General features: G+C 37.5%; 2 protein-coding genes across 6 annotated transcripts in view; one reads left to right on the top strand and one right to left on the bottom strand.

Moving 5' to 3' along the window:
* LOC121377005 (kinesin-like protein KIF13A) overlaps nucleotides 1-26,401 on the top strand; it is a 397,936-nt gene that overhangs the window by 153,584 nt on the left and 217,951 nt on the right. The window lies entirely within an intron of this gene.
* On the bottom strand, nucleotides 7,260-25,763 carry LOC121377007. Its single transcript, XM_041504843.1, has 3 exons — nucleotides 25,564-25,763; nucleotides 11,180-11,312; nucleotides 7,260-10,740 (listed from the first exon to the last, which is right to left on the bottom strand). The coding sequence occupies exon 3, from the start codon at nucleotides 9,365-9,367 to the stop codon at nucleotides 8,330-8,332; it is 1,038 nt and encodes a 345-aa protein (XP_041360777.1). The 5' UTR covers nucleotides 9,368-10,740; nucleotides 11,180-11,312; nucleotides 25,564-25,763; the 3' UTR covers nucleotides 7,260-8,329.

Here is a 26,401-nt window from a genome sequence, read left to right as displayed (position 1 = left end):
TGCTGTCATACATGTCGAATGCATGCCGTTAAAATTAATAACCTTGATTATTAAAATTAGCAAACATCATAAGGCATACAGTGTATTCTGGATAACACCGTTTCTCGTTACCGGTCGCGAGATCGATATTATGCTAATTGAATATTTGGTATTATGTTTGAGGTGTCGAATAGATTATGTAACCGTTTGTTCATATCACAAGATAGAAAATAACTCAGCCAAAATTTTAGCCACTTGCAAATTTTATTAGCCATTTTTTGTAAAAATAATTTTTAATTAGCAGATGACTAAATTGGTTACTGACAGCGCGAGCCCTGGATGTTTTCAGTATGTGTTTTGGGAAGGGGGTGTTAGGATAGAAATTACTGATTGCCAACTTAACTGTACTATTAAAAAGTGCTTCACCTATTGTTTATTGAGTTAAATAGTACAGTTGATTCTGTCAATGGGCATCTTCTTTGATCGGCCTTGAAGCTTGATTGCTTGGCACGGGAATCCCGTTACGCGTAAGCGCCTTCCTGACGGATTAGCGGTCCCAGTAGAAGTGGTAAAATTACCAAACACCAATTGTGAGCAGACGACTGGTCCATTGTTAGGTATTTAGGAAGTGTTTTACCTGTCATAGTGATTAGGTGTGCTTGATATACTGGTACACAAGTTGTTTGCAAGAGGTAGTCGACTGCCACGCTCATACTTGTGATAACTGTTTTTCTAAAGTACTTCAACTCAAGGCGTAGCGGCAATTGATTTAAGGCGCTTCCACACCGTCAAAGCGCTTACTTTACGGACCAAGACGTGTCGGGCCGCTATGCCTAACGGCCCTGGGGAAACCCCCTGCTCTGTGAACCCACCACCCCCCTCTCACTCTCTTTGTATGTAATGTCTGAATCCTCCTCCCCCCAAGGCTGTGCATACTTTTTGGATGGTCCCTGAATACGAATCACTATTTCTCGCTCTGGCCAGTGGACCACAACTGGTATATCAAAGGCTGTGGTATGTGCTATCCTGTCTGTGAGATGGTGCATATAAAAGATCCCTTGCTACTAATGGAAAAATGTAGCAAGTTTCATCTCTATGACTGTCAAAATTACCATATATTTGACATCCAGTAGCTGATGATTAATAAATCAATGTGCTCTAGTGGTGTCGTTAAACAAAACAAACTTCTGAATAAGAATTAAGTGAATTTTCTGTGTGAACACAATAAAAGTAATCAGGTTCTAATAATAATACCTCAAGGTGGTAGTGAAAAAGTCACAACAGACTGTGCCATTATAAAATGTCACAACAGACTGAGTAGCAACATGGAGCTGCTGCCAAGGGCGATTTCAGTATTGATCATGTTTATGTTGAGAGGTGAAGTATGGAGCAGGCAGAGCTGTAATTATTAAATGTATGCCCTGTGCGTCTGCTGCTGTTTTATCTTCTATGTATTACTAGCTTTAAACAGTTAAAACAACTTGCCACACACCCTTCCCATGAGGTCTACTCTGAAACAACCCGAGTAAATATTCAATCTTTTCAAATTTATTTCAACTCATTGAGAACATAATTATAAAAGTTCTAAGTCTCTTACAAGAAACATTTACACGCACTTTAAGATGGTACATGTACCACACATAAATAAAAATAGTTACAATGATCAGCAAATGAAATTGTTGGATTTATAAATTTTGCATTTTACAAGTTGCAATAAAAAGTGCAGAAGTGCTTATTGGTCAATGATTGTCATTGATTTCATCATCATCCTCCTCTTTCTTTGAATCGACCTTGTTGGATTACAAATTATACACCATACAATATGCTAACTCAGAATAAAACATAAAATAGCCACAGACTTACATGTATGTTCATCTGTCACTTTTATCACAATCATCATCATCATCATCATCATTCATTGTTCGAAATAAGCACTTGTCCGTTTGTCCTGACAAGTGACAATCTGCTCGGACAAGCAAAATGTACCTCAATAGTTGTCCAGTGGACAAGTAAAACTGTTCAATGCAGTTTCATTTTGAGCACAACATTTATTTGGACAAGTAGATTTCTAAACTTATTTGTCCGGTGGATTAGTGGAAAAGTTCAGCTTATTTCTAGCACTGTCATTGTCACCATTACCATCAATCTTTGAATAGACCTTTTGGGATTACAAATTATACATCATACACTATTTTAACAAGCAATAAGAATTTCAGTAGACATAGATCTATCTGTCACTTTTATGATTATTATGATGATGATGGTGATGATGATCTCACCATCATCCACCACCACCACCACCACCACCATCATCATCACCCATCACCACCACCACCATCATCACTGATATCACCATCATCACCCACCACCACCACCACCACCATCATGAGTTCCTCTGAATCAGTTTTGAAGAAGTTGAAAGTGTAAAACCAAATATCTGTGTATTCATCAATCACTTTCATCACTGATATCATCATCATCTTTATCATCGTCATCATCACTGTCCTCTGAATCGACCTTGTTAGATTTACAAATGATGCACATGGTACAGCTTCCCACTAGCAGAACAAAGCCACAAGACCCCGCGGCTATGTATGGAATTAGCTGGATCTTGCTATCAGGAATAAGCTCATCTATAGTCTCTGCTGATGTAGTCGATGCTGTTGTTGTTGTTGTCGTTGGTGAAATGGTCGTAGATATAGTGGTAATTGTAGGTGTGGTGGTTGTACTGATAGTTGTTGGAGTAGTAGTGGTTGAGGTGGTAGTTGGTGTTGTTGTTGGGGTAGTAGTGGTTGTAGTGGTTGTGGTAGGTGTTGCAGTGGTGGTAGGTGTTGTAGTGGTGGTTGGTGTTGTAGTGGTAGTGGTTGGAGTTGTAGTAGTTGTAGGTGTGGTAGTTGGAGTAGTGGTGGTTGGAGTTGTGGTAGTTGTAGGTGTGGTAGTTGGAGTTGTGGTTGTTGGTGTTGTGGTAGCAGTTGTTGTAGTTGTAGTAGTAGTTGTAGTGGTTGTTGTAGTTGTTCTACAATCAAGTTCTATATCGGCGCTGGAATCTTTCAGCCTCCTCCCGATATACATGACTGGATTCATACACATCGGCCCCTGTTCGGCCTGCGTACTCAGATACTTGGACAGCCAGATCTGCGTACAGTCACAGTTCCAGTTGTCGTTCATCTCCAGCCTCAACTTCGTCTTCGAACCCTTCACCATCGCCTCCATGGACAATGGCAGTGACGTTATAGCCGTGTTGCTCAAATCGATCTCGGAAATACGACTTCCTCGAAAAGAGTCTGTCGCTACACCGTTGGTCAGCTTATTGTTCCGAAGATTCAGCATTCTGATCCTCATTCCAGAAAAGTCTCCTGTGTGAATCCCAGTGATGGCATTGTTGTTGAGATTAATGGTTTGAGGTTGAGTGGAGCACTGCTTCAGACTGGCAGAAGGAATTGATGTCAGTCCATTGTTGGACAGGTCCAGCAGGTCCATGGACGTTCCAGTAAAAGCAGAGTCACTGATCTGTTTGATCTGATTCTCTGTCAGGTCTAGAACCTTCAGTGCAGTCAAGTGGGCAAAGGTTCCTCGTGGGACTCGAGCTATTTGATTTTGTGTCAGATTTACTTCAATCAAAGACTTCAGAGGCTGAAAGGAGTTGGGATGAATTTCGCTAATCTTGTTCAAACTCAGATCGAGATTCTGCAAGCTCTGAAGACCATCAAATGCCTTCTCTGGAATCTTTGGAATGTTATTAACACGGAGCTTCAGTGTCTTTAACCCTTTCAGTTCCAGAAACCCTTGATCAGAGAATCCTGGCATTTGGTTTCTCTCGAGATTAAGCTCTTCCAGTAAAGCTAGACCCTTGAACGAGTCTGGCTTAAAACCCTGAAGATGATTCATCACCAGGTTCAAACGTCGCAGTTTGCTGTTTCTCACAAACGGCGGCTGGTAGAACTTGGAGATCTGGTAGTTCTGAAGAGTCAGTGTCTCTACCTCTGTCATCCGGATGAAAAACCGGTTCAACAAACCGTATTTGGAGATGACGCCACATTTACCGTCTGTCAGTGTGACGTCCTTGGCGGTAGGCGGGACCATGTTGGGACATATTTCTTTACAGACCACTTTAACAATGGTTGCTCCCCCTGCTTTGTCACATACTGAGCACAAAGGTTGACACTGACTGGTGGAATATTGGATCACCAGTTGAAACACAACACATGAAAGAATGACTGCGAGATTTTGGTTAAAGAGAAAAGCCATTGTTACATATGTATTTGATGGTCTTAAATTGTACACACTTTAAAATGTTTGAAACAGAAATCTTTTGTCTCAGTGTCTAATTCATTTTGCAGTATTACTTTCTGTTCATGGTTTACAATTATGTCAAATCTTTAGGTTCAGTGTCGAGTTAATTTTGCTATTTTATTTTCTCTACTCAGTTTACAAATAGATCATCAAACCATTGTTCTTCAACCAACATACATTTTTTGTTGTTGTGATTTTGAAAATTCACCATGTTTTGTTTACTATTCGTGTTCAACTTCAGTTTTCGCCATTATTGAGTCAATGGAAATACATCATGTATTTTTTGGTTACGATATGTCTATCAATTTTTTTATACCTCATCATTTATATTACTGTGTGGAAATTAACCATATTTAGTTTCATGTTTATCCACAGGAATGACCAGACTGTTGCATTCTTCACATATACATGTATTAAGATTATTTGTTGTGTATATTCAGTTTGCTGAGTCTTGCATTTGAAAGTCTTCAATGGGTTTTCAACCACATATCTCCTTGTCTTGTTCTTTACAGCTCAGCTCAGTGTTTGTTTTGCTTCTTTCCATCTTCTTTCTGTGTCATTTTAAACTCCCAAGTCTTTGTAAACTTGCTATATTCCTTCTTTATTATCCTTTGTGAACATGTACATATAGGTGTGCATCACACGTGTAGGTTTCACATCTTAGTTAAACAATGAATGGGTACTCAAAGAACTTTAAAGTTGTAATATACCCACACGTGTAGGTTTCACATCTTAGTTAAACAATGAATGGGTACTCAAAGAACTTCAAAGTTGTAATATACCCACACATGTAAGTTCCACATGTTAGTTAAACAATGAATGGGTACTCAAAGAACCTCAGAGTTGTGATATACCCACAAGGGTAGGTTCCACATGTTAGTTAAACAATGAATGGGTACTCAAAGAACCTCAGAGTTGTGATATACCCACAAGGGTAGAGTCTGTAGCAGTATTGTTACAAAACTCCACATCACTGGAATATAAAGCTCCACCAGTTGAATAATGGAACAACTTTCTATATCACCGTCTTGTTAATATTATATTCCCAAATCTTAGTGAAATCAACTTTTTTCTAGGTAATCTTCACAGTTCAGTAACGAACAATTAATTACTAAGCTAAGAATCTCAAAGTTGTCATGTTTTCAAGGTTAGAGTCTGTACGAAAGTTTTACAACAGAAATGTGATAGCATTGTAAAGCAGTATATCAACACTGTCATAAATCCACAGAATGAACAATTCCACTGTTTTTTAGTTCATCTTCCCCAGTTGTCAAACTGATCAACTGATCACTATATCTAACTTCAGTTATCTCTGTCCATGCAGGTTAAACAAAAATAAAAAAGTCACCAGTAACTTATGTTAAAATACCAGGTTACAAATTCTAAAGTGGTGAGTGAGACCACACACAGCTATGCGTATTATTACAAGATGAAAGTGAAATTTATAAAGCAATTAACTCCTATTTACTTCTTGACAGTTTAGATAAGTTGTGAAATTGTGTCTTTCACTTATTTGTGATAAATGGCTTCTAATAAGTCTGAAGTTAATGCAGAGGATTATGGCTATAAAATAAGCATTTCTAATCATGAAAGATGAATAATGAAATTTAGATAACATTTTTTTTATACATAAAGTGCACACCCCTGCACAGTTTGTCATCACAGGACAGGATATTGAAAATTGAAATACAGTGATGGCCATATGTGTCAAGGTTTTGAAAACTGTTACTCCTAAGGAATTCTTAGTACTGAAGATCATTTAAATTGTTCAGATCTTTACAGTATATAGTAATATCTTTACAAAAAATAGAAAGAAAGAAAGAACAACAAAAGGAAGATTTATTGGTGTTAGTGGATTTGGAAATGTAGCTTTCTAACCAAGTAAATGCCAACACTGAGGTATTGCACTGGAATAGAATAGAATAGAATAGATGTTTAAAGACACCTCAGCATGAAAAATACATCAGCTATTGGGTGTCAAACTATGGTAAATGATGTTGTATATTTTTTCTGTTATCATGGAAACAAATGGCCAGAGTGACCAAATTCATGGTTTTGTCAGGAGATTACCCCCCCCCCCCAACCCCCCAACAAAAAACCTCAACAATTAAGAGTGCAGTATTTAAAAACAGAATAGGTTATACATTGTAACTATCGTTAGACTTGTACATGTAAATAAACAAAACACACTAAGTTTGAAATATATGAATTTAATTATAACCTATACATTATTTGTAGCTCTTTTATAAACACTTCAGTTGTCCCTTTACATTAAACAAAAACTAACCACTTTAATTGTCCACCCCTAACATTTACTTGAGATGATCCATGTTGGATACATTTGAGCTGGTCTATCGTATTTGGGTGGGTGTCATGCTACTGAATTTCTGTCTTCTTTTGTGCACTGTGTTGGTATGTACTTAGAGATTATTTATTGACGTAGCCTGTCATAGTTGTAATGTCTGCCTGCATTTGTCACCGGGTTTATGTGAGGGATTTAGTGTGATTAAACCACCCTCCAGTCACCCATTATGTGTGTGTGTGTGTGTGTGTGTGTGTGTGTGTGTGTGGTAACACTAACACTTTGACAAGGGATAATACCTGTGTTCAAAGAGAGAACACTGGTTCTGCTTAAAGCATGTCCAGTGTTTAAAGGTTCACTTTATAATAAAACTGAAATTAATTTTACTGTATACTTAAGAATGAGTAAAAAGTGTGACTTTTACTAGTCTAGGAGTGGCAGTCCTCTTTGTGGCAGTGCAAGAGTAGCTATCCTCTTATAGATGAAAGAAAGAAAGAAATGTTTTATTTAACGATGCACTCAACACATTTTATTTACGGTTATATGGCATCAGATATACGGTTAAGGACCACACAGATATTGAGAGAGAAAACCCGCTGTCGCCACTTCATGGGCTACTCTTTCGATTAGCAGCAAGGGATCTTTTATATGCACCATCCCACAGACAGGGTAGTACATACCATGGCCTTTGATATACCAGTCGTGGTGCACTGGCTGGAATGAGAAATAACTCGATGGGTCCACCCACGGGGATCGATCCCACACCGATCGCACATCGAATGAGCGATGTACCACTGGGTTACGTCCTATAGATGAAATTCATGGAAACATCCACTATTTTAACAAATACCCAGATATATATATATATATATATGGCCCTGATTATTGTATTATGGTTTTGTTGTTCAGATTATCATAATTGTTTTGACAACATCCACCAATTAAAAAAAAAAATTCATTTTAATTTTTGTGTCTTAAACCCGATATACATGTATATATATATTTTACCTTAATAAAACATGGCTAGCCACCCAACTCAACAAAATACACCCACGGTGACCAGCTAGTTAAATATGTAATAATCTTTTTGTATGTTTATCCATTCATTCATTGTGGACATCTAACAAACCATCTTTCATGTTCTGTTACACTGCATGCTATTCAGTTGAAAAGGAAAAAAGAAAGAAAGAAATGTTTTATTTAATGATGCATTCGACACATTTTTATCTATAGTTTAACTGTTATATGGCCTCACACATATTGAGCACCACCACACAGATAATAAGAGAAGAAACCTCCTGCCATTTCATGGACTACTCTTTTTGATTAGCAGCAATGTGCTTTACCACTGAGCTGAGTCTGTATTTTGTAGGTGCATGTTGTATTCTTAATTGCAATTTAGTATTAAAATTACCTTATGTTATTCATGATCAAACCTGTGTATCTCTAAGGGAAATGGTTCAAAATATTTAAAATCACAGAACATAACTCTGTCAGATACATGTACCTACATGTATTAATATTTGTCATAATATCAGTGTGTAAAATTCTGAGATCACAATGCAGTGTCTTTCACATGTTGCATGTTTCAGTAAATACAGTATTTACTATAAGTTATTCATGATCAAACCTAACTGGGTACATGACTCCAATGGAAATTGTTCAAACTGTTTATAATGTCAAAACATCATACACCATAACTCTGTCAGATACCTATTAATATTTCTCATAATATCTGTGTGTAAAATTCTGAGATCACAGTTCAATATCTTTCACATGCTGCATATCAGACAGTATCCGTGAGTCCGTCAGTTCGAAAACATCATTCTGGAACTCAGCAGCAGGATGTTGTGTTTTCCTCCCTTCATTCAGAGCATCGTCACACATGTTGCGCATGTCATCAATGAACTGTAAATCATTTGTCGAATCATTATCGAAGTCTGATTCACTAACACTTCCTGAAATGTGTCTGTCTTTTATTGACGAAACACTGTCTTTTCTATCACTTTGAGAAGCACTTCCAGGAGTATTTTTGTCTTTTGATGAAACGCTATGTTTTCTTTCAGAAATATGTCTGTCTTCTTTTAATGAAACACTGTTTTTTCTTTGAGTTTGGCCAACACTTTCTGAAGTATTACCATCTTTGACTAATGAGACATTGTCTGTCATTTGAATTTCACTCATACTTCTTGAAACATGTTTCTCATCCATTACCGAAACACTGTCTGTTCCTTGGCCTCCGCGCAAACTTTCTGAAGTATGTTGTCTTTTCACTGATAAATCACCAGCTGTACCTTGAATTTCAATTTCAACTTTCACCTCTATTGATGAAACTGATTGGTTGATTGTATCAGATGAACCAATTCTACCAACCAAATCACATTTAACTGGCATATTTTCATTGGACAAATACAATTTCTGATTCTTCAAGCTCCAATCTGGTTCCTGTGTTGTCAGTATGAGCTCATGGCTGTCAGAGTTCATACTGGATTTTCTGTGATCGGGGTCGAGTTTGCGATACACCTCATTAAAGCTGTGTCCGTAGTCGATGGTGCTGTTGCGCGTGACGAGAGCCGATGCTGCTGGGTTGACTTGGAGCAGTAGAACATTGCTGACGTGTCGTCTTGCAGGTCGGGTTTTGTGAGATCTGAGAGCGATCCGGTATATCACAAACATGACCACGTTCATCACCACCAGGGTGAGCAACAACGAGCCAATCACAAGCGATGTTACAATCTGTTCTTGACTCACTGCCGTACTGAAGGCTGTAGAGGTGGTGTAAGTAGCGTTCATTGTTATTTAGTTCATACAAAGGGTGTAGAGGTGGTGTAAGTAGCGTTCATTGTTATTTAATTAATACGAAGGGTGTAGATGTGGTGTAAGTAGCGTTCATTGTTATTTAGTTAATACGAAGGGTGTACATGTGGTATAAGTAGCGTTCATTGTTATTTAGTTAATACGAAGGGTGTACATGTGGTATAAGTAGGGTTCATTGTTATTTAGTTAATACGAAGGGTGTACATGTGGTATAAGTAGGGTTCATTGTTATTTGGTTCTTACAAAGTTAGGTGTTATGTACCACATTGTAGTTCAAGGAAGTTTTTTCATATCATCAGCATTTTTATGTTAAAATTATTTTTGTTGTTGTTGTTGTTGTCATTATTATATTGTATGTTCACACTGAGGTTAAGAAGAATTTTTTTTTGATGATTTTTGTTGTTGTCTTGACCAAATTGTCACATTGATGTCAAGAGGAGGGTTTTTTAAGATGATTTTATTTTCTTAAATTGTCATTATCATATTGCCAAACTGAGGATAAGAAGTGGTCTTTTTTGTAAGGTAAAAGAACTTGGTCCTACGTCTATATATTTAGCTGTCTCCATAATTTTCTTCAGAATTCTGATCTACCTAACATCCTGAAAATTCAACTGAGTACACTTGCTTTGTGATTTATATTCATTTTATAATATTTCATGTGAGAAGAATTTTGTGTGTGATTACTGTCGATTCCAGAGTGACATAAACAATCTACAGTTTGAAATGATCATCCAGAATATTTCCAAGTAGAATGTTACATCCACTGAACACTTCAATAAATCTTAATGGATTTATGTATCATCCACACATTATTATACATTTTGTCATTGTAGATTCCAGAATTTGCCTAACAATCCTTTGTTTTTCTTTTGTTTTCAAAGTTTAAAACTCATCCAAAAGAATATATTTCCAAGCTGAATATTGTATCCATTGAAAAAGAAAGTTAAAAAGTATAAAGGATTCCTCCCTGATACACATGTACGCACCATTATTCACTTCACATCTGGAATGGTATCTGCTCTCTGTGAATAGCTTTGGTCTACTGGCAACCTTCAGTACATTCTTGGAAGACAACAGGCAGCATCATTTCTGTCACAGACGTTTTGACACACTTTGTAATCCATCGTAATCCACTGTTTACCACACCACCGAGAACAATCCAGTTTTGTTTTTCTAATTTTAATAGTAGGAATAATTCAGAGATTTCATTATTTTTCTTCATATTATATACAACATGAAAGTTATGTGGCTTGTTTTATCCTGGAATTTTCACCTTAAAATCCATTCCAGTCATACATCTGTCGGCTATGTAAGCCCTCCGCTTTCTCATGCTTCACACATGCATCAGTCTACAAAAATAAATCACAAAAATACAAAACAAAGACAATTATTTCAAACATGCAACAAATGCATCCATCAAAACAAAAAATAATTTTATTTTTACAATAACTCTCTTAACAAAAGAAGAAAAAAAGAAGAAGCAGTATCCCACAATTCCCTGCCAGCCTGCACTAGGACAGCCCTCCTCACATTGATTTTTTTAGCCTATTGTTATTGTGAATAAACAATATACATGTATTACTATCGGTGTTGTGGCACTCTGGGGTTTGAAGCTGCGTGTGGACAGAGGCTTCTGTTTGCGGAGCGCCACTTGGGTTAATTGAACATGCTAATCTGTAACGGCCCATAACAATACGTCTTTTCAGCTAGCCACTTCCATTCACACTCTCCGACTTGTTTGAAAACAACAGTGGTTATTATTAATTTTATCTCAAATGACAGTCATACCTTGAGCTGAAGCTTTGTGGAATTTCCTCTTTTGGCGAACAAGTAAATAATTGTTTCAACACTTCCCGAGTAACGGCAGTTGGAGATGGAGTATCAATAATGGTTCAGCACTTAACTGTATGGGTGTCGGTGTCTGAAATAGTAATAATTGTTTAAGCACTTACAAGTAGCGGATATAGGAAACGAGTGTCGGGGATGAAATAATTAAACGTGAAACACCATATTCCTGGTAGGTCGGTATACTGAATGACAAAAGAAATACTAATAGTAATGTTAGCTGTTTATGTCTGATGGGGTCAATAGTTTTGATATCTGGTGAGGTTAAGTTTTTTAAATGTCTGTTTTTGATAGTTGTTTTTGATATCTGGTAAGGTCAAGTTTTTTAAATGTATGTTTTTGTTAGTTGTTTTGATATCTGGTGAGGTTAAGTTTTTTAAATGTCTGTTTTTGTTAGTTGTTTTTGATATCTGGTGAGGTTAAGTTTTTTTAAATGTCTGTTTTTGTTAGTTGTTTTTGATATCTGGTGAGGTCAAGTTTTTTTTAATGTCTTTTTTTGTTAGTTGTTTTGATATCTGGTGAAAAGTTTTTTAAATGTCTGTTTTTGTTAGTTGTTTTTGATATCTGGTGAGGATGAGTTTTTTAAATGTCTGTTTTTGTTAGTTGTTTTGATATCTGGTGAGGTTAAGGCTTTTAAATATCTGTTTTTGTTAGTTGTTTTGATATCTGGTGAGGTCATGTTTTTTAAATGTCTGTTTTTGTTAGTTGTTTTGATATCTGGTGAGGTCATGTTTTTTAAATGTCTGTTTTTGTTAGTTGTTTTTGATATCTGGTGAGGATGAGTTTTTTAGATGTCTGTTTTTGTTAGTTGTTTTGATATCTGGTGAGGTTAACTTTTTTAAATGTCTGTTTTTGTTTTGATATCTGGTGAGGTTAACTTTTTTAAATGTCTGTTTTTGTTAGTTGTTTTTTTTGTTAGTTGTTTTTGATGATACAAGTACATGTATTGAGATTATTTAATTGTATTTCATGGAAGGAAGGAAATGTTTTATTTAACGACACACTCAGCACATTTTATTTATGGTTATATGGCGTCAGACATATGGTTAAGGACCACACAGATTTTGAGAGAGGAAACCTGCTGTCGCCTCTTCATGGGTTACTCTTTTCGATTAGCAGCAAGGGATCTTTTATGTGCACCATCCCACAGACCGGATACTACATACCACAGCCTTTGGTACACCAGTTGTAGAGCACTGGCTGGAACGAGATATAGCCCAATGAGTCCACCGACGGGGATCGATCCCAGACTGACCATGCATCAAGCGAACGCTTTACCACTGGGTTACCTCCTGCCCCTTATTTCATGGGTAAAACAAATAAAACTAATCTTTCAATTCACAAGCAAATATACAAGTACCGGTACATGTAGTCATTCTGGAAAAAGCTCTAAGCCAGGCTTGTGTGAAGTGTTATAATATAATTTGAAGGAAAACAAAGTTAAAAGTTTGTTTTGTTTAACGACACCACTAGAGCACATTGATTTATTAATCATCAGGTATTGGATGTCAAACATTTGGTAATTTTGGTAATTCTGATATATACATATAGTCTTAGACAGAAAATCCACAACATTTTTTTCTATTAGTAGCAAGGGATCTTTTATATGCACCATCCCACAGACATGATAGCACATATACCACAGTTTTTGATATACCAGTCATGGTGCACTGGCTGGAATGAGAAATATACATGCAGCTAAGGGATCGATCCCAAACTGACCACACATCAAAGAGCATTTTTTTAAACTTTTTTACACCAAACTGCAAGTTGTGTCCCATAATAATGTGCAGTTTCCTTGCCCACAATCGCTTTTAAACTGATGTATTTTATTGTCAGACAGTACATATTACATTTTACAGTGACAACATATTAATTCCAAACCTGTTGGTTGCTGTTTTATTGGAATATAAATATAACTCTATTTTCAAAAAACTGATGAAATCAGGGCAACCAAATTTTTGGACGGGTAACCTCAATGTGAACCCATACTTTCCCTCTGGGCAAGCAACCAAAATCCTTAAAATTGAGCACTGTTTTATGGTACGTAATTTTACCCTTCGTACCCTCTGGCAGAAACCCTGTATATAGACTAGACTCAAATATCTAATATGCGTCACACAAGCATGCCATTTGTATGGCACTGCAATGATATTAAAGTCTTAGACACTATTAGTCTAATCATTTTAGAAACACTGGATCTGGGACCTAATTCACTGGACTAGCAGGGTGACCACCATTATAACACAGAATACTGGACTAGCAGGGTTATCACCATTATAACACAGAACACTGGACTAGCAAGGTGATCACCATTATAACACAGAATACTGGACTAGCAGGGTTATCACCATTATAACACAGAACACTGGACTAGCAAGGTGACCACCATTATAACACAGAATACTGGACTAGCAAGGTGACCACCATTATAACACAGAACACTGGACTAGCAGGGTCATCACCATTATAACACAGAATACTGGACTAACACAGAACACTGGACTAGCAAGGTGACCACCATTATAACACAGAACACTGGACTAGCAGGGTGACCACCATTATAACACAGGACACTGGACTAGCAGGGTTATCACCATTATAACACAGAACACTGGACTAGCAAGGTATCACCATTATAACACAGAACACTGGACAAGCAGGGTGACCACCATTATAACACAGAATACTGGACTAGCAAGGTGATCACCATTATAACACAGAACACTGGACTAGCAAGGTATCACCATTATAACACAGAACACTGGACAAGCAGGGTGACCACCATTATAACACAGAACACTGGACTAGCAAGGACTGCAGTTACAAAATAGTGAAATAAAATAACAAAGCTAAGACATACAGTGTAGTGTATCTGTGACAACAAAAATATTTATTTGCTGTTGAAAATAACATAGAGAAATCATTCCCTCTCAATTGGCAGCATACATACAGTTACACTGACACATACTCCAAACATTAAGGTTACACACTGCTATTAATTTCTCCATGCAGTTCAATATAATTCCTATTTCAGGATATATTCTCTTTAAAATACAACACAATCGAGAGGGTCACGTGACTATTAATTTTAGGGAGTGCTCATAGGTCAACCACAATTTTTTTTAGTTAACAGCCCTCATGTTGCTGTTATATACAAGTGGCACTATTGGCATCAGTTAACAGCCCTCATACCTGATCACTGCCTCATGTTGCTGTTATATACAAGTGGCACTATACCTGATCACTGCCTCGTGTGGCTGTTATATACAAGTGACACTATTGTCATCAGTTAACAGCCCTCATACCTGATCACTGCCTCGTGTTGCTGTTATATACAAGTGACACTATTGGCATCAGTTAACAGCCCTCATACCTGATCACTGCCTCGTGTTGCTGTTATATACAAGTGGCACTATTGGCATCAGTTAACAGCCCTCATACCTGATCACTGCCTCGTGTTGCTGTTATATACAAGTGGCACTATTGTCATCAGTTAACAGCCCTCATACCTGGTCACTGCCTCATGTTGCTGTTATATACAAGTGGCACTATACCTGATCACTGCCTCGTGTTGCTGTTATATACAAGTGGCACTATACCTGATCACTGCCTCGTGTTGCTGTTATATACAAGTGGCACTATTGGCATCAGTTAACAGCCCTCATACCCGATCACTGCCTCGTGTTGCTGTTATATACAAGTGGCACTGTTGGCATCAGTTAGTACTCTAGTGAAACCGCTCAGAATCGGACCCTCTGTGAACTGGAATTCCATCAAAACCGGATGTTTTTTCATAGTCCCTTTTTAAATATCTGTGCAGAAAAGAACCTCTGGATACCTTTTGAAATTGGACTTTTTACTTGGTCCAGAGGGTGTCCAGTTTAGAGGAGTTTCACTGCACATACAAGTTATTTCAAACCAATGAGTTATTAAATACTACAGAGGTCAACCTACATGTAATCATCAAAGAAAGATTTCAAAAAGCATATCAGAATTTTGTAGTATTTTTTTTTTAATGAGGAACCATTTCCTAAACCGGACTGTATTAAGCTGCTACAAGTAACGACATGACAGATGGTGGTGTTTTGCCTTAAATATGGAACTTTGTAAGTGACGACCATTAGTATACAGTTATTCAAACACTTTTGTCTAAAGAGGAAACCCACGCTGCTGCAACATTGTTAACTCCTGAAGAACTGTCAAAAGGGATGTTTTATATCAAGAGCTCTATCCTGTGTGAGTTTGGGTTTTCTAAGCCAGTCTTCAGAGTGGCAGTCCTACAGGTGGTGCAAGGTGGAGGAGGTGGGGCAGGCTTTCTGCCAGAGGGAAAATTTGTTTGCGGATTTAATTTTTTTTTTAACCTTTTGACAAAATTAATTACTCTTATCATTACTGTACAATTTTCTTAACCCTAACCCATTTTCTTTCTGGTGGAGACCCACCCCACCCCCCAATAACAACAAAAAAACAAAACCCAAACCCTCTGTTGACTGGTTGCATTCAATTCCATAGTGCCAAAAACATTTTTATGGCAGAAACATTGGGGGTGGTGGTGGTGGTGGTGGTAAAACTTCCTGTTACAAACCTCGTAGGGGAGTGGCAGTCCTACAGGCAGTGCAAGGGGGATAAAACATCCTATTACAGATCAGGTACCTGTAGATGGTGGATCAAGGAAGCAATCACATTACCTAATGCCCTTTCAACTCTACCTTGTACAGAGATACGATTTTGATCATCGACGGTTATGTCATTCAGATTACAACACCTGCAATTAAGAAAATGTCCACAGCAAGAAAACATGCCATTGAAAACACCTGAATATATAGTCATGCAAAGGCAAAAAATGTGCCATGGAGAAATAAAAAGTCCATGGGTTTGCCGATTGCTGTGAGCAATTACAGGGGTTAGATTATAGGCACTTTCCTACTGACAGGATAACAAGGAGCAAAGTAAAGTTTGTTTTGTTTATATAAATCAACGAGTGCTGATAAATTATGATATCACAAGACACAAGGGGGTTATTCTTTTCATCATCCATTATCATTTTCATTTGCGACAATTGTAAGCAATGTCAGTAATGTGGGTTGAATGTCACTATATTTGGCAGGTAGACTCATTAACTAGCAACCGGCCTCGGTGGTGTCGAGGCAGGCCATCGGTCTACAGGCTGGTAGGTACTGGGTTCGGATCCCAGTCGAGGCATGGGATTTTTAATCCAGATACCGACTCTAAACCCTGAGTGAGTGCTCCGCAAGGCTCAATGGGTAGGTGTAAACCACTTGCACCGACCAGTGATCCATAACTGGTTCAACAAAGGCCATGGTTTGTGCTATCCTGCCTGTGGGAAGCGCAAATAAAAGATCCCTTGCTGCTAATCGGAAGAGTAGCCCATGCAGTGGCGACAGCGGGTTTCCTCTCAAAATCTGTGTGGTCCTTAACCATATGTCTGACGCCATATAACCATAAATAAAATGTGTTGAGTGCGTCGTTAAATAAAACATTTCTTTCATTAACTAGCAGGACAGCAGTGGCGTGACGTCACTAATGATAGATTTAGCGCTGAAACATACACAGTGACGTTACAAAAAGAATCGATATCTCCTAGGAGAATATCACAGAAGACATCGCAAATTATAGTGCCAGCGATATCTCCTGCAAAAGCCTTTAATGGATGATAATAGGCACTTTCCTACGGACAGGATAACAAGGAGCAAAGTAAAGTTTGATTTGTTTGACGACATCACTAGGGCACATTGATTTATTAATCATCAGCTATTGGATGTCAAACACATTTGGTAATTTTTACATATACATGTAGTCCTAGAGAGGAAACCTGCTACATTTTCCATTAATAAACTCTAGGGATCTTTTATATACACCAATCCACAGACAGGATAGCACATACCACAGCCTTTGATATACCAGTCGTGGCACACTGGATGGAACGAGAAATAGACCAATGGGGATTGATCCTAGAATGACCATGCATCTAACGAGCACTTTACCACTGTGCTAGATCCCACCCGTCAAGGAGTATATGGTCTTTGACCTACCAGTCGTGGGTCAATGGTTAGAATGGGGGGAACCCTAAAGGGTGGACTGAGGGAAAACAGTCCTGTCACTCATCACACCTCAGATACATGTAGGCATATACCACTTAACCACTGTTTAATCAAAAACATTATTATATACATATTATTAATTATTGGTGGAAATCAGAATTTTGTCATGGATTATAATAATTCAATTTTTACACCAACCAATCAACTTTTGATTACACAATCGGTTAGAATTACATGAATATAAGAAGGATTTGAATTATAAGCATCATGCACTTGTTATGTTCACCAGGGTAGACCCTACAGATTGCTAATTTTACCTTTAATAAGTATTTAATATCTTATTTTCTTTATGAACATATAAAAACAATCCCCAACATATTTACATCAATTTCATCATTAAAACTGGAGGAACAAATTAGTTAACATTTCCCCTACACAATCATACAGAAGCATGTGCATTATAAATTGCTAGAATCGTGTCAATAAACAAAGGGGTTGACATGTAAAAACAAACCAAACTATAACAGAAATACAATATACTTGAAAGAAAAAACATTTCAGGTGATCAGCATATATATATATATATATATATAGGGTTAGGGTTAGGGTTAATATACTAATTAGATAGAGGTGGGAAGGGGTGTACAACAGGGCTTGAATCTAGGTCCATTGCTATTTATTACATATATCTAATTGATGTAGCATTTCATTTTCATTTCAATTTATTTCCGTGCTTATATCCAATTAAGGTTCAAGCATGCTGTCCTGGACACACGCATCAGCTATCTGTGCTGTCTGTCCAGGACAGTGGGTTAGTTGTTAGTGAGAGAGAAGAGAGTGTAGTGGTCTTGCACCTACCCACTGAATCATTGTACCTTCCAGCCATATATGTCTGATAGCTTAACCATGACACCACCAAGGCTATACTTTTAACCATCATGGGTCCTAATTTTCTACTTTTAACCATCATGTGTTCTCATTTTCTACTTTTAACCATCATGTGTTCTCATTTTCTACTTTCAACCATAAGTGTCCTCATTTTCTACCCTTAATCATCAGTGTCCTCATTTGCTACTTTTAACCATAAGTGTCCTCATTTTCTACCCTTAATCATCAGTGTCTCATTTTCTACTTTTAACCATACGTTTCCTCATTTTCTACTTTTAACCGTAAGTGTCCTCATTTTCTACCCTTAATCATAAGTGTCCTCATTTTCTAGCTTTAATCATCAGTGCAGTCCTCATTTTCTAGATTTAAACATCAGTGTCTTCATTTTGTAGCTATAATTATAATATATGAAAGTCCTCATTTTCTGGCTGGCTTATGTATGAATACTTTTCTCTTGTGCTTCTTAACATTTTTTTTTTTTTCAATGGTCCGCTTTGGACTGGACTTCATCAGCATAACATTATGGTCGTCTTCCACAGGTTGAAGCCTGGACAGCTTGCTGGATTCCACATTGTCTGGGTTCAGCAGAGAATGCCAGAATGACGATACTGCGTGGCTGTTTGATCTCTTCCACATGTTATCCATTGATTGCTTTCGGTTTCTGTGTCTTTTAATAATGCATTTGAATACAGCAAACATCACACAGTTGAGGATCAGGAGGGTCAGCAAAAAAGACCCTACCACAACCGCTGAAATAATCTGCCCTTGGGTCGCTTCATGGAACACAAACATTGACGTATTTCTTCGTCTGACTGTAATGGGAGTTATACACAATGGTACAGAAGATACATTTTTCATGTTCTGGTTATGAAGACACGCCTACTCCAAAAACATTTAATTTTAAGTCACAATTTTAAAATGTAATTATCTGCAGAATACAGACACAAGTAGTGTACTTTTTATCCATTAATCTGTACAGGACCTGTAGGTGATTTACGTACTGTGTGTGTTTATTACAGTAATCCAGTTTAAGAATGGAGTAACTGTAGCTTTTTCTATTTCTGCTTCTTCCTACCATCTGTATATTTCATTAGGTTGATTAGTCCGCCAGACATACACTTTTCACCTGTCACTGGTTCTTTCAGATTTTCATCACACATTCATGTTGTTTTATTGAAAAAACAAATCTAAAAAAGAAGGGGAGAAGTATTTAATACTTGTAAGCAAACATGTATCTCAAAAACAATATTCAGGTATGGTTTTCACAATGAATTATACACACACACACACACACACACACACACATGCAAGCTTTAAATTCTAAAATTCTATAATTCTGTTACCGTTATTGCAATATAAATAATAATGTTTTTGAAAAATTGCGTATAAATTTGTTTTATTTTCTTATTATTTCTTATTTATTTTTCATGCTATAAGTTGCAAGTGCCACATTTCACTATTTTTTTGACATGCATTTGTGATGAATACAAATCAATTATGTTTTTCAAAGTGACATTTGAAGAAAATACATATGACTGAAAGGTTATTTTGCTGTATGTAAACATATTTCAAATGTGAAAATGTTAAATACTGACAGATTATATACACCTGGTGTATACATTTTGCCATTGTTGATGTGTTTAACAGACGGCACAAAATTGCCATCGATAATGCTCTACCTACGGCAATTTATAGCTCAACGACGGCAATTGCCGTCGGTGCCGTTGTTAAGTTAATGAGATAATGAAATTAAATGATAATAAATTGAAAAGCACATACCACAGCCTTTAATATACCAGTCACAGGGTTTCTGCCAGAGAGTAAAATGGCTATGGTGCCATAACCAAATATTTTCTGCATATTTTTTGTTTAAAAGTTAACTTTTAACTAAATTAATTACTGTTATCATTAATTAGCCTAACTTATTTAGCAGATGAAAAACGAAATAATTGATCAACCGTGGGATGTAAAAAAAAAAAAAAAACACATAAAAAATATAATAATAAAATTAAAATCTTTGTGAACATTTTATTTAAAATGTACTTTAGGTAAAAATTCAAAACAGTTTACCTTTATTGTCTAAACTTGGTTTGAGGCAGTCTGCACAACATTCCACGCACAAGCCACATTGATTTACAACATGACGTCACTTCCTCAAAAACTATCTGCGTTCAACTGCTGCGAGAAACGCTAACGTTCACGAACGTATTGTTTGGTTCTGAAGTGGTCATTCGGTTTTGCATGAAACAAAAATATAACTCACAACAACAATCCGCCCCCCCCCCCAACAACAACAAAAAAACAACCCACCCCCCCCCCCCCCCACAAAACCTCGAAAATAACAACAAACAAACACAATAACCCCAACAACAACAAACAAAACAAAACTAACTGCGTTGAGCGACAATAACGTTCGCGAACTATTTTATTAGTTCCATTTTTACGTTTCTTAACACGGACGTTCTAAACGTTTTGGCGTTGTTAGGTAAGCTCATTTCCGGGTAAGAGTTTATTCATCACGGGTCTAGTTCCCAATTGTGAAATGTTGTGGTTCACATATTCACCTCAAATAATTGGGGAAGAATTTAAACAATGTGTATTTTTCAGTAGTATATGGCTGGATTTTACCCACGTTATTTTGTATATAATATTGTGCAATAAGTCTTCTTTGACAGGTTCCCGCAATGATCTCGAGGCCAAATTTTGGAGAATATTATACCAGTATTCATGGGCGTCATTTGGTGGGGGACAGGGGGGACATGTCCCCCCCCCCCACTTTTAGGAGTGGGGGACAATATCTGATGCCCCCCCCACTTTACTCTAAATAATGTTCTCAGACAGCCACAATGACCTTCATTTTTCAAAATTTTCTGGGGAGGCATGGCCCCAGACCCCCCTAACCCCCCTAGAGTCGCTTCACGCCTAGGGCGCTCGCGATTAGTCGCACGAAATATTGTTAGAACCCAATTGTCCCCCCCCCCCCCACTTTTTCCTTGCAAATGACGCCCATGCCAGTATTTAATTATAATTTAAACATGGCGGAAAATAACGAATATGATAATTATGTCAGGAAATATTGGATCTGTCTTAATGACCCCATCGGCCTTCGTTAAATTCGTGTGTGTGCGTGCGTATGTGTGTTTAATACATGGTAGTTCATATTTGGTGCGGATTCGTTCCATACTGTTCCGTTTAAATTTCAGTTTCGTATAAGGCCCAAAACACACCGAAGCTCTGTCTGGATCTGGCGAGTGTGGTACCAGTCGAAAATGAAGCGCAATGAATCGAATGTGACAAAATACACTGCGTCTGTGCTGGCGCAAAGTACATAAAACGTGCGCTATATTTTCACATTGCTAGAATGGCAGCTGCAGTTTGCGCAAGCAGGTTATTTTTGGTGTGTGTGTGTGTGTGTGTGTGTGTTTGTCTAATAAACAACAGGAAAGATATATATTAATCAATATATAGTTATAGAACAAAATATATCTAAAGATATGAACGCAGTTAATGTACATGGAAATAGTAACAGTTACAGACCCAGACGTCAAAATACACCAGACATGTGACTTTGTAATACTTGCCAAACCCAGCTTTGGTTAGTTCATCAAGGTAAACGTCTCTGGCTCGATATTTATTATTGTGATGTTTATAATTGCTGTTCCGTAACAATAGATGTCAAAATGTTAAAAAACCCAACAACAAACAAAACAAAACAAAATCCGGACCGTAGATGTTTACCTTGGTGAACTAAGCTTTGGTGTGTTTTGGGCCTAAGGCTAAGATCAACGACAGAAGTCTGTCACTGGCCGAAAATATCCGAATGAAACCGAAATTCCACTGAAAAATCCGAAGTAAACACCTAAGGGAAGTAACTCCAATACATTGAAGCACGTTCGCGAACTAGTTGATTCTCGCTCAATAAAGTTTATGGTCACAAGTTTAATTACGTAAAAACGTACACTGACATGTAAATCATCCAAACCAAAGTGCATACGTGTGAACGTTTTACACATTATTGATGACGTATGCGTGTAGTGTTTGTTGGGGAAACGTTCGGTCACCGGAAGTAATACTTGTTAGGGAGTGACTAATATACCATCGACGTTCCAAACTGCGTTCATCTAACAACAGAAACATGAATACGATATTTACGGAAATACTATTTTACATTTTTCAGCTACGATATGTGAAACAAAATAAATTGCAATCAGTTAACGTGAAAAATCAACAATGTGGACGTAAAACAAATCCATTCTAGTAAACAAAAGTGAAGCACCCTCCAGTAAACAGAAAAGAGTGTAACGTTTCTAACTGCGTTCAGGCGCATGCGTTTGCAAAAAGTATCGTACCGCGTATGTGCGGTTCGTCATTTTCCATTTTTAAGGCCACTACATGAAAAAATATGAATGGATTATGAATACTATTCACTATAGTAGAGCCACAACAATGTAGTATACATTTTTCAGATCAAATATAATAATTGAAAACAGATTCTAACAACGGGTCATAAAAATCATAAAAATTAAATCATTTGGCCTTGTTGATCAGGTACGTGTGACGTCATGTGACATGCACCAAATGTTAATTTATCTTCCCCCAATTTAAGTCTATTTCTACAAATTGTGTGGACCTGATATTTGTAATTTTCAGGAATAAACAAAAACAACTTAGTAAAATTAATGATTTTAGGGGTTTGTAAAATTTTGTATTTAGATACTTAGTTGTCTGAACTTTATTGTCTATGAAAAAAAATGGGTTAGTATGGGTTTAGGGTTAGGGTTAAGAAAATCATACAGTAATGATAAGAGTTATTAATTTTGTCAAAAGGTTAAATTAAAAAAAAATACATCTGCAAACAAATTTCAGTATGGCAGCATACCCGTTTTACCCTCTGACAGAAGCCCTGCAAGTGGCAGCATACCATGTGCATTGTAGTAAGAAAGATAACAAGTAACTTGAAACCCATTGCTTATTATTATTACCTTATTACCCCCTCGCGATGAATCGTCAAAGGGATGCATATTGTCTTGCCAGTATGGTATATACATACATACGTGACACGATGGGGTCACCGCTCTAAATAGCAACTTCATTTCTTGTCAATTTTCATAAAATGTCATATATACATGTAGGAATAAGATCATGATATCTTGAACATTTTTGTGTTTCGTCCCTCTGCGTCAGAGGTCAAAGGTCAAGATCACTAACTAAAAATAGAACATCGCTCTAGCGACTTAATTCTCATTCAATTTTCATAAAAGTCATATATAGGAATATGATTGTAATATCTGGAACAAGTTTGCATTTCTTCTCTCATCAAAGGTCAAGGTCACTGTTACTAAAAATAAAAATGACGCCACTGCTCTAACGACTTTATATCTCATTTGATTTTCTTGAAAGTTTGTTTTTCGCCTCTGCATTGAAGGTCAAGGTTACTGTTTCTAAATATAGAAATACAGTTATCGCTCTACCAAGTTCATGTTTCATCCAATTTCCATAAAACTTCATACATAGGAATAGGATCATGGCATTGTGAACGATTTCACGTTTCACCTCTCAGGTCAAATGTCAAGGTCACAATTACCAAAAATCAAAATATGACAACATCACTAATAACTTAATGTGATTTTCATTAAACTTCAAATGTTGGAATAGGATCATGACACTTTGAACGAATTTGCATGTTGCCTGTCTGTGTCAAAGGTCAAGATCACCATTACTAAAAATGGTGATTTTATTTCTCATCAGATTATCCTGAAACTTCGCAATTAGGATTAGGACATGTTGAACAACTTTGTGTTTTGCATCTCTGCATCATAGGTCAAGGTCACTTGGTAAAAATAGAAATTATGACACCCTCCTCTATTAACTTTATTCCTAATCTAATTTACAGGAAACATCAAATATAGGATTAAGAGGTCTTGGATGAATTCACATTTCACCTCTTTACCTCAAAGGTCAAGGTTACTGTTATCAAAAATACACTGCTTTACCCACTTCATTTCTCGCTTGATGCATGGTCGGTCTGGGATTGATCCCGGTTGGTGGACTCATTGGGCTATTTCTCGTTCCAGTCAGTGCTCCACAACTGGTGTAACAAAAGGCCATGGTATGTACTATCTTGTCTGTGGGATGGTGCATAAAAAAATCCCTTATCGAAAAAGAGTAGCCCATGAAGTGGTGACAGCGGGTTTCCTCTCTCTATATCTGTGTGTCTGACACCATATAATCGTAAATAAAATGTGTTGAGTGTGTCGTTAAATAAAACACTTCCTTCCATTGGACTATTTCTCGTTCCAGCCAGTGCACTATGACTGAGATGTCAAAGGTGATGGTATGTGCTATCCTGTCCTTGGATGGTGCATTTAAAAGATCCTTGCTACTAAAGGGAAAATGTAGCGGGCTTCTTGTCTAAGGTTATGTCAAAATTACCGAATGTTTGTCATCAAATAGCCAATGATTAACAAATCAATGTGCTCTAGTGGTGTAGTTACACAAAACAAACTTTAACCTTGTCCTTTGGGTTTAGAGAGGTTTCATGAAAATGTGTTTTGTTTTGTATTTTCTATGTTACAACAGCTGATTTTAAGTGGTTCAGTTGTACATACTATATTGGAAGAAAATAAGTGGAAAAGATGCAGCAATATTACATGAAAGAATTAAAAACAAACCTAATTTGACAGTATTTGCATTATAAAAATGTTGGCACACACCCAGTAAGCACTCAGTTTAAATAATTCTCTTTGATCATTTGTGGGCGGTATAGTCCTTGGGGCAGGCTGACATTGTTGGCGTAATAAGGTCACATAGTTGGTCTGTTGAGTACACATTCACTGAGAAATGCAGTTTTCTTCATGTCTAAGCAAAATACAGTAACAAATGAAGTTAACGTTGCCTTCAAAATAGAATAATCAAAGTGTGAAATCTCTCTCTGTCTGTCTGTCTTTCTCTCTCTGTCTGTCTGTCACTCTCTGTCTGTCTGTGTGTGTCTGTCTCCCTCTCTCTCTCTCTCTCTCCCTCCCTCCCCCCGCGCACGCTCTCTCTCTCTCTCTGGCTGTCTGTCTGTCTGGCTGTCTGTCTGTCTGTCTCTGTCTCTGTCTCTGTCTCACTCTCTGTCTCTGTCTCTGTCTCACTCTCTCTCTCTCTCTCTCTCTCTCTCTCTCTCTCTCTCTCTCTCTCTCTCTCTCTCTCTCTCTCTCTCTCTCTCTCTCTCTCTCTCTCTCTCTCTCTCTCTCTCTCTCTCTCTCTCTCTCGCTCCCTCCCTCCCTCCCTCCCTCCCTCGCTCTCTCTCTCTATGCATGTTTGTGTGGTTATGTTTTTTTTTCTGTGTGTGTGTTTAAAAATATATGTGTATGTTGTGCGTGTAAATCTTACCTTGATTAAATGTTAGTTCAGTATGTCAGGATTCAGCATTCAGCCAATATACTTCTGTATTACGGTATAACAGCAGTATCACCTTTCCTCAGTATATATCTGTTGCCTGCCTGGCCACTGTTTACCTGTATTTACCTCAGAGTTGGCCAACTGTTCTCTATCTACATAACCAGACCAGGTCTGTGTGTGTGTGTGTGTTAAGAGCTGTGTGTGTTAAGAGCTGTGTGTATCAACCAGGGTGGGAAAGTGCATGGAACTGCGACATATTGCGTGAATCGTGTCTCTGTGAATTGACTCGTCTAAATGTCACAGAGTGTCGTCTTTTCATCGTCAGTATGAGGTCAAGCCCGTTTTAATCCTTTATGCATATCTGAAATGTCCTCCAGGCAGAGAGCAAGCAGAAAGAGATTTCTGTTTGTCTTGTACATACTGTTTCTAGCGGAAATATTTACATGTAGCCTGCAGGAAGTGCTTGTTTGGAGAATATTAAAGTTTTAAAACATACATGTATGTTATGATGATGATTAGTGTTACAAAACCTGTTAAATTAGTTTTACAGTAATATATTACACTTTTACAGAATTTGTATTCATAGAAAATATTATTATTTACCGGCATCGTGGTTAGGTCATCGGTCTACAGGCTGGTAGGTACTGGGTTCGGATCCCAGTTGAGGCATGGGATTTTTAATCCAGATACTGACTCCAAACCCTGAGTGAGTGCTCCGCAAGACTCAATGGGTAGGTGTAAACCACTTGCACCGACCAGTGATCCATAACTGGTTCAACAAAGGCCATGGTTTGTGCTTCCTGCCTGTGGGAAGCGCAAATACAAGATC

Source organism: Gigantopelta aegis, chromosome 7, assembly GCF_016097555.1.
Source record: "Gigantopelta aegis isolate Gae_Host chromosome 7, Gae_host_genome, whole genome shotgun sequence".
NCBI classification, from domain to species: Eukaryota; Metazoa; Mollusca; class Gastropoda; order Neomphalida; family Peltospiridae; genus Gigantopelta; species Gigantopelta aegis.
This window is presented reverse-complemented; position numbering and strand designations above follow the sequence as displayed.

Excerpts from the sequence above, each read along its gene's own strand:
- LOC121377007 (XM_041504843.1), bottom strand. The coding sequence starts at position 9,367 with ATGAACGCTACTTACACCACCTCTACAGCCTTCAGTACGGCAGTGAGT.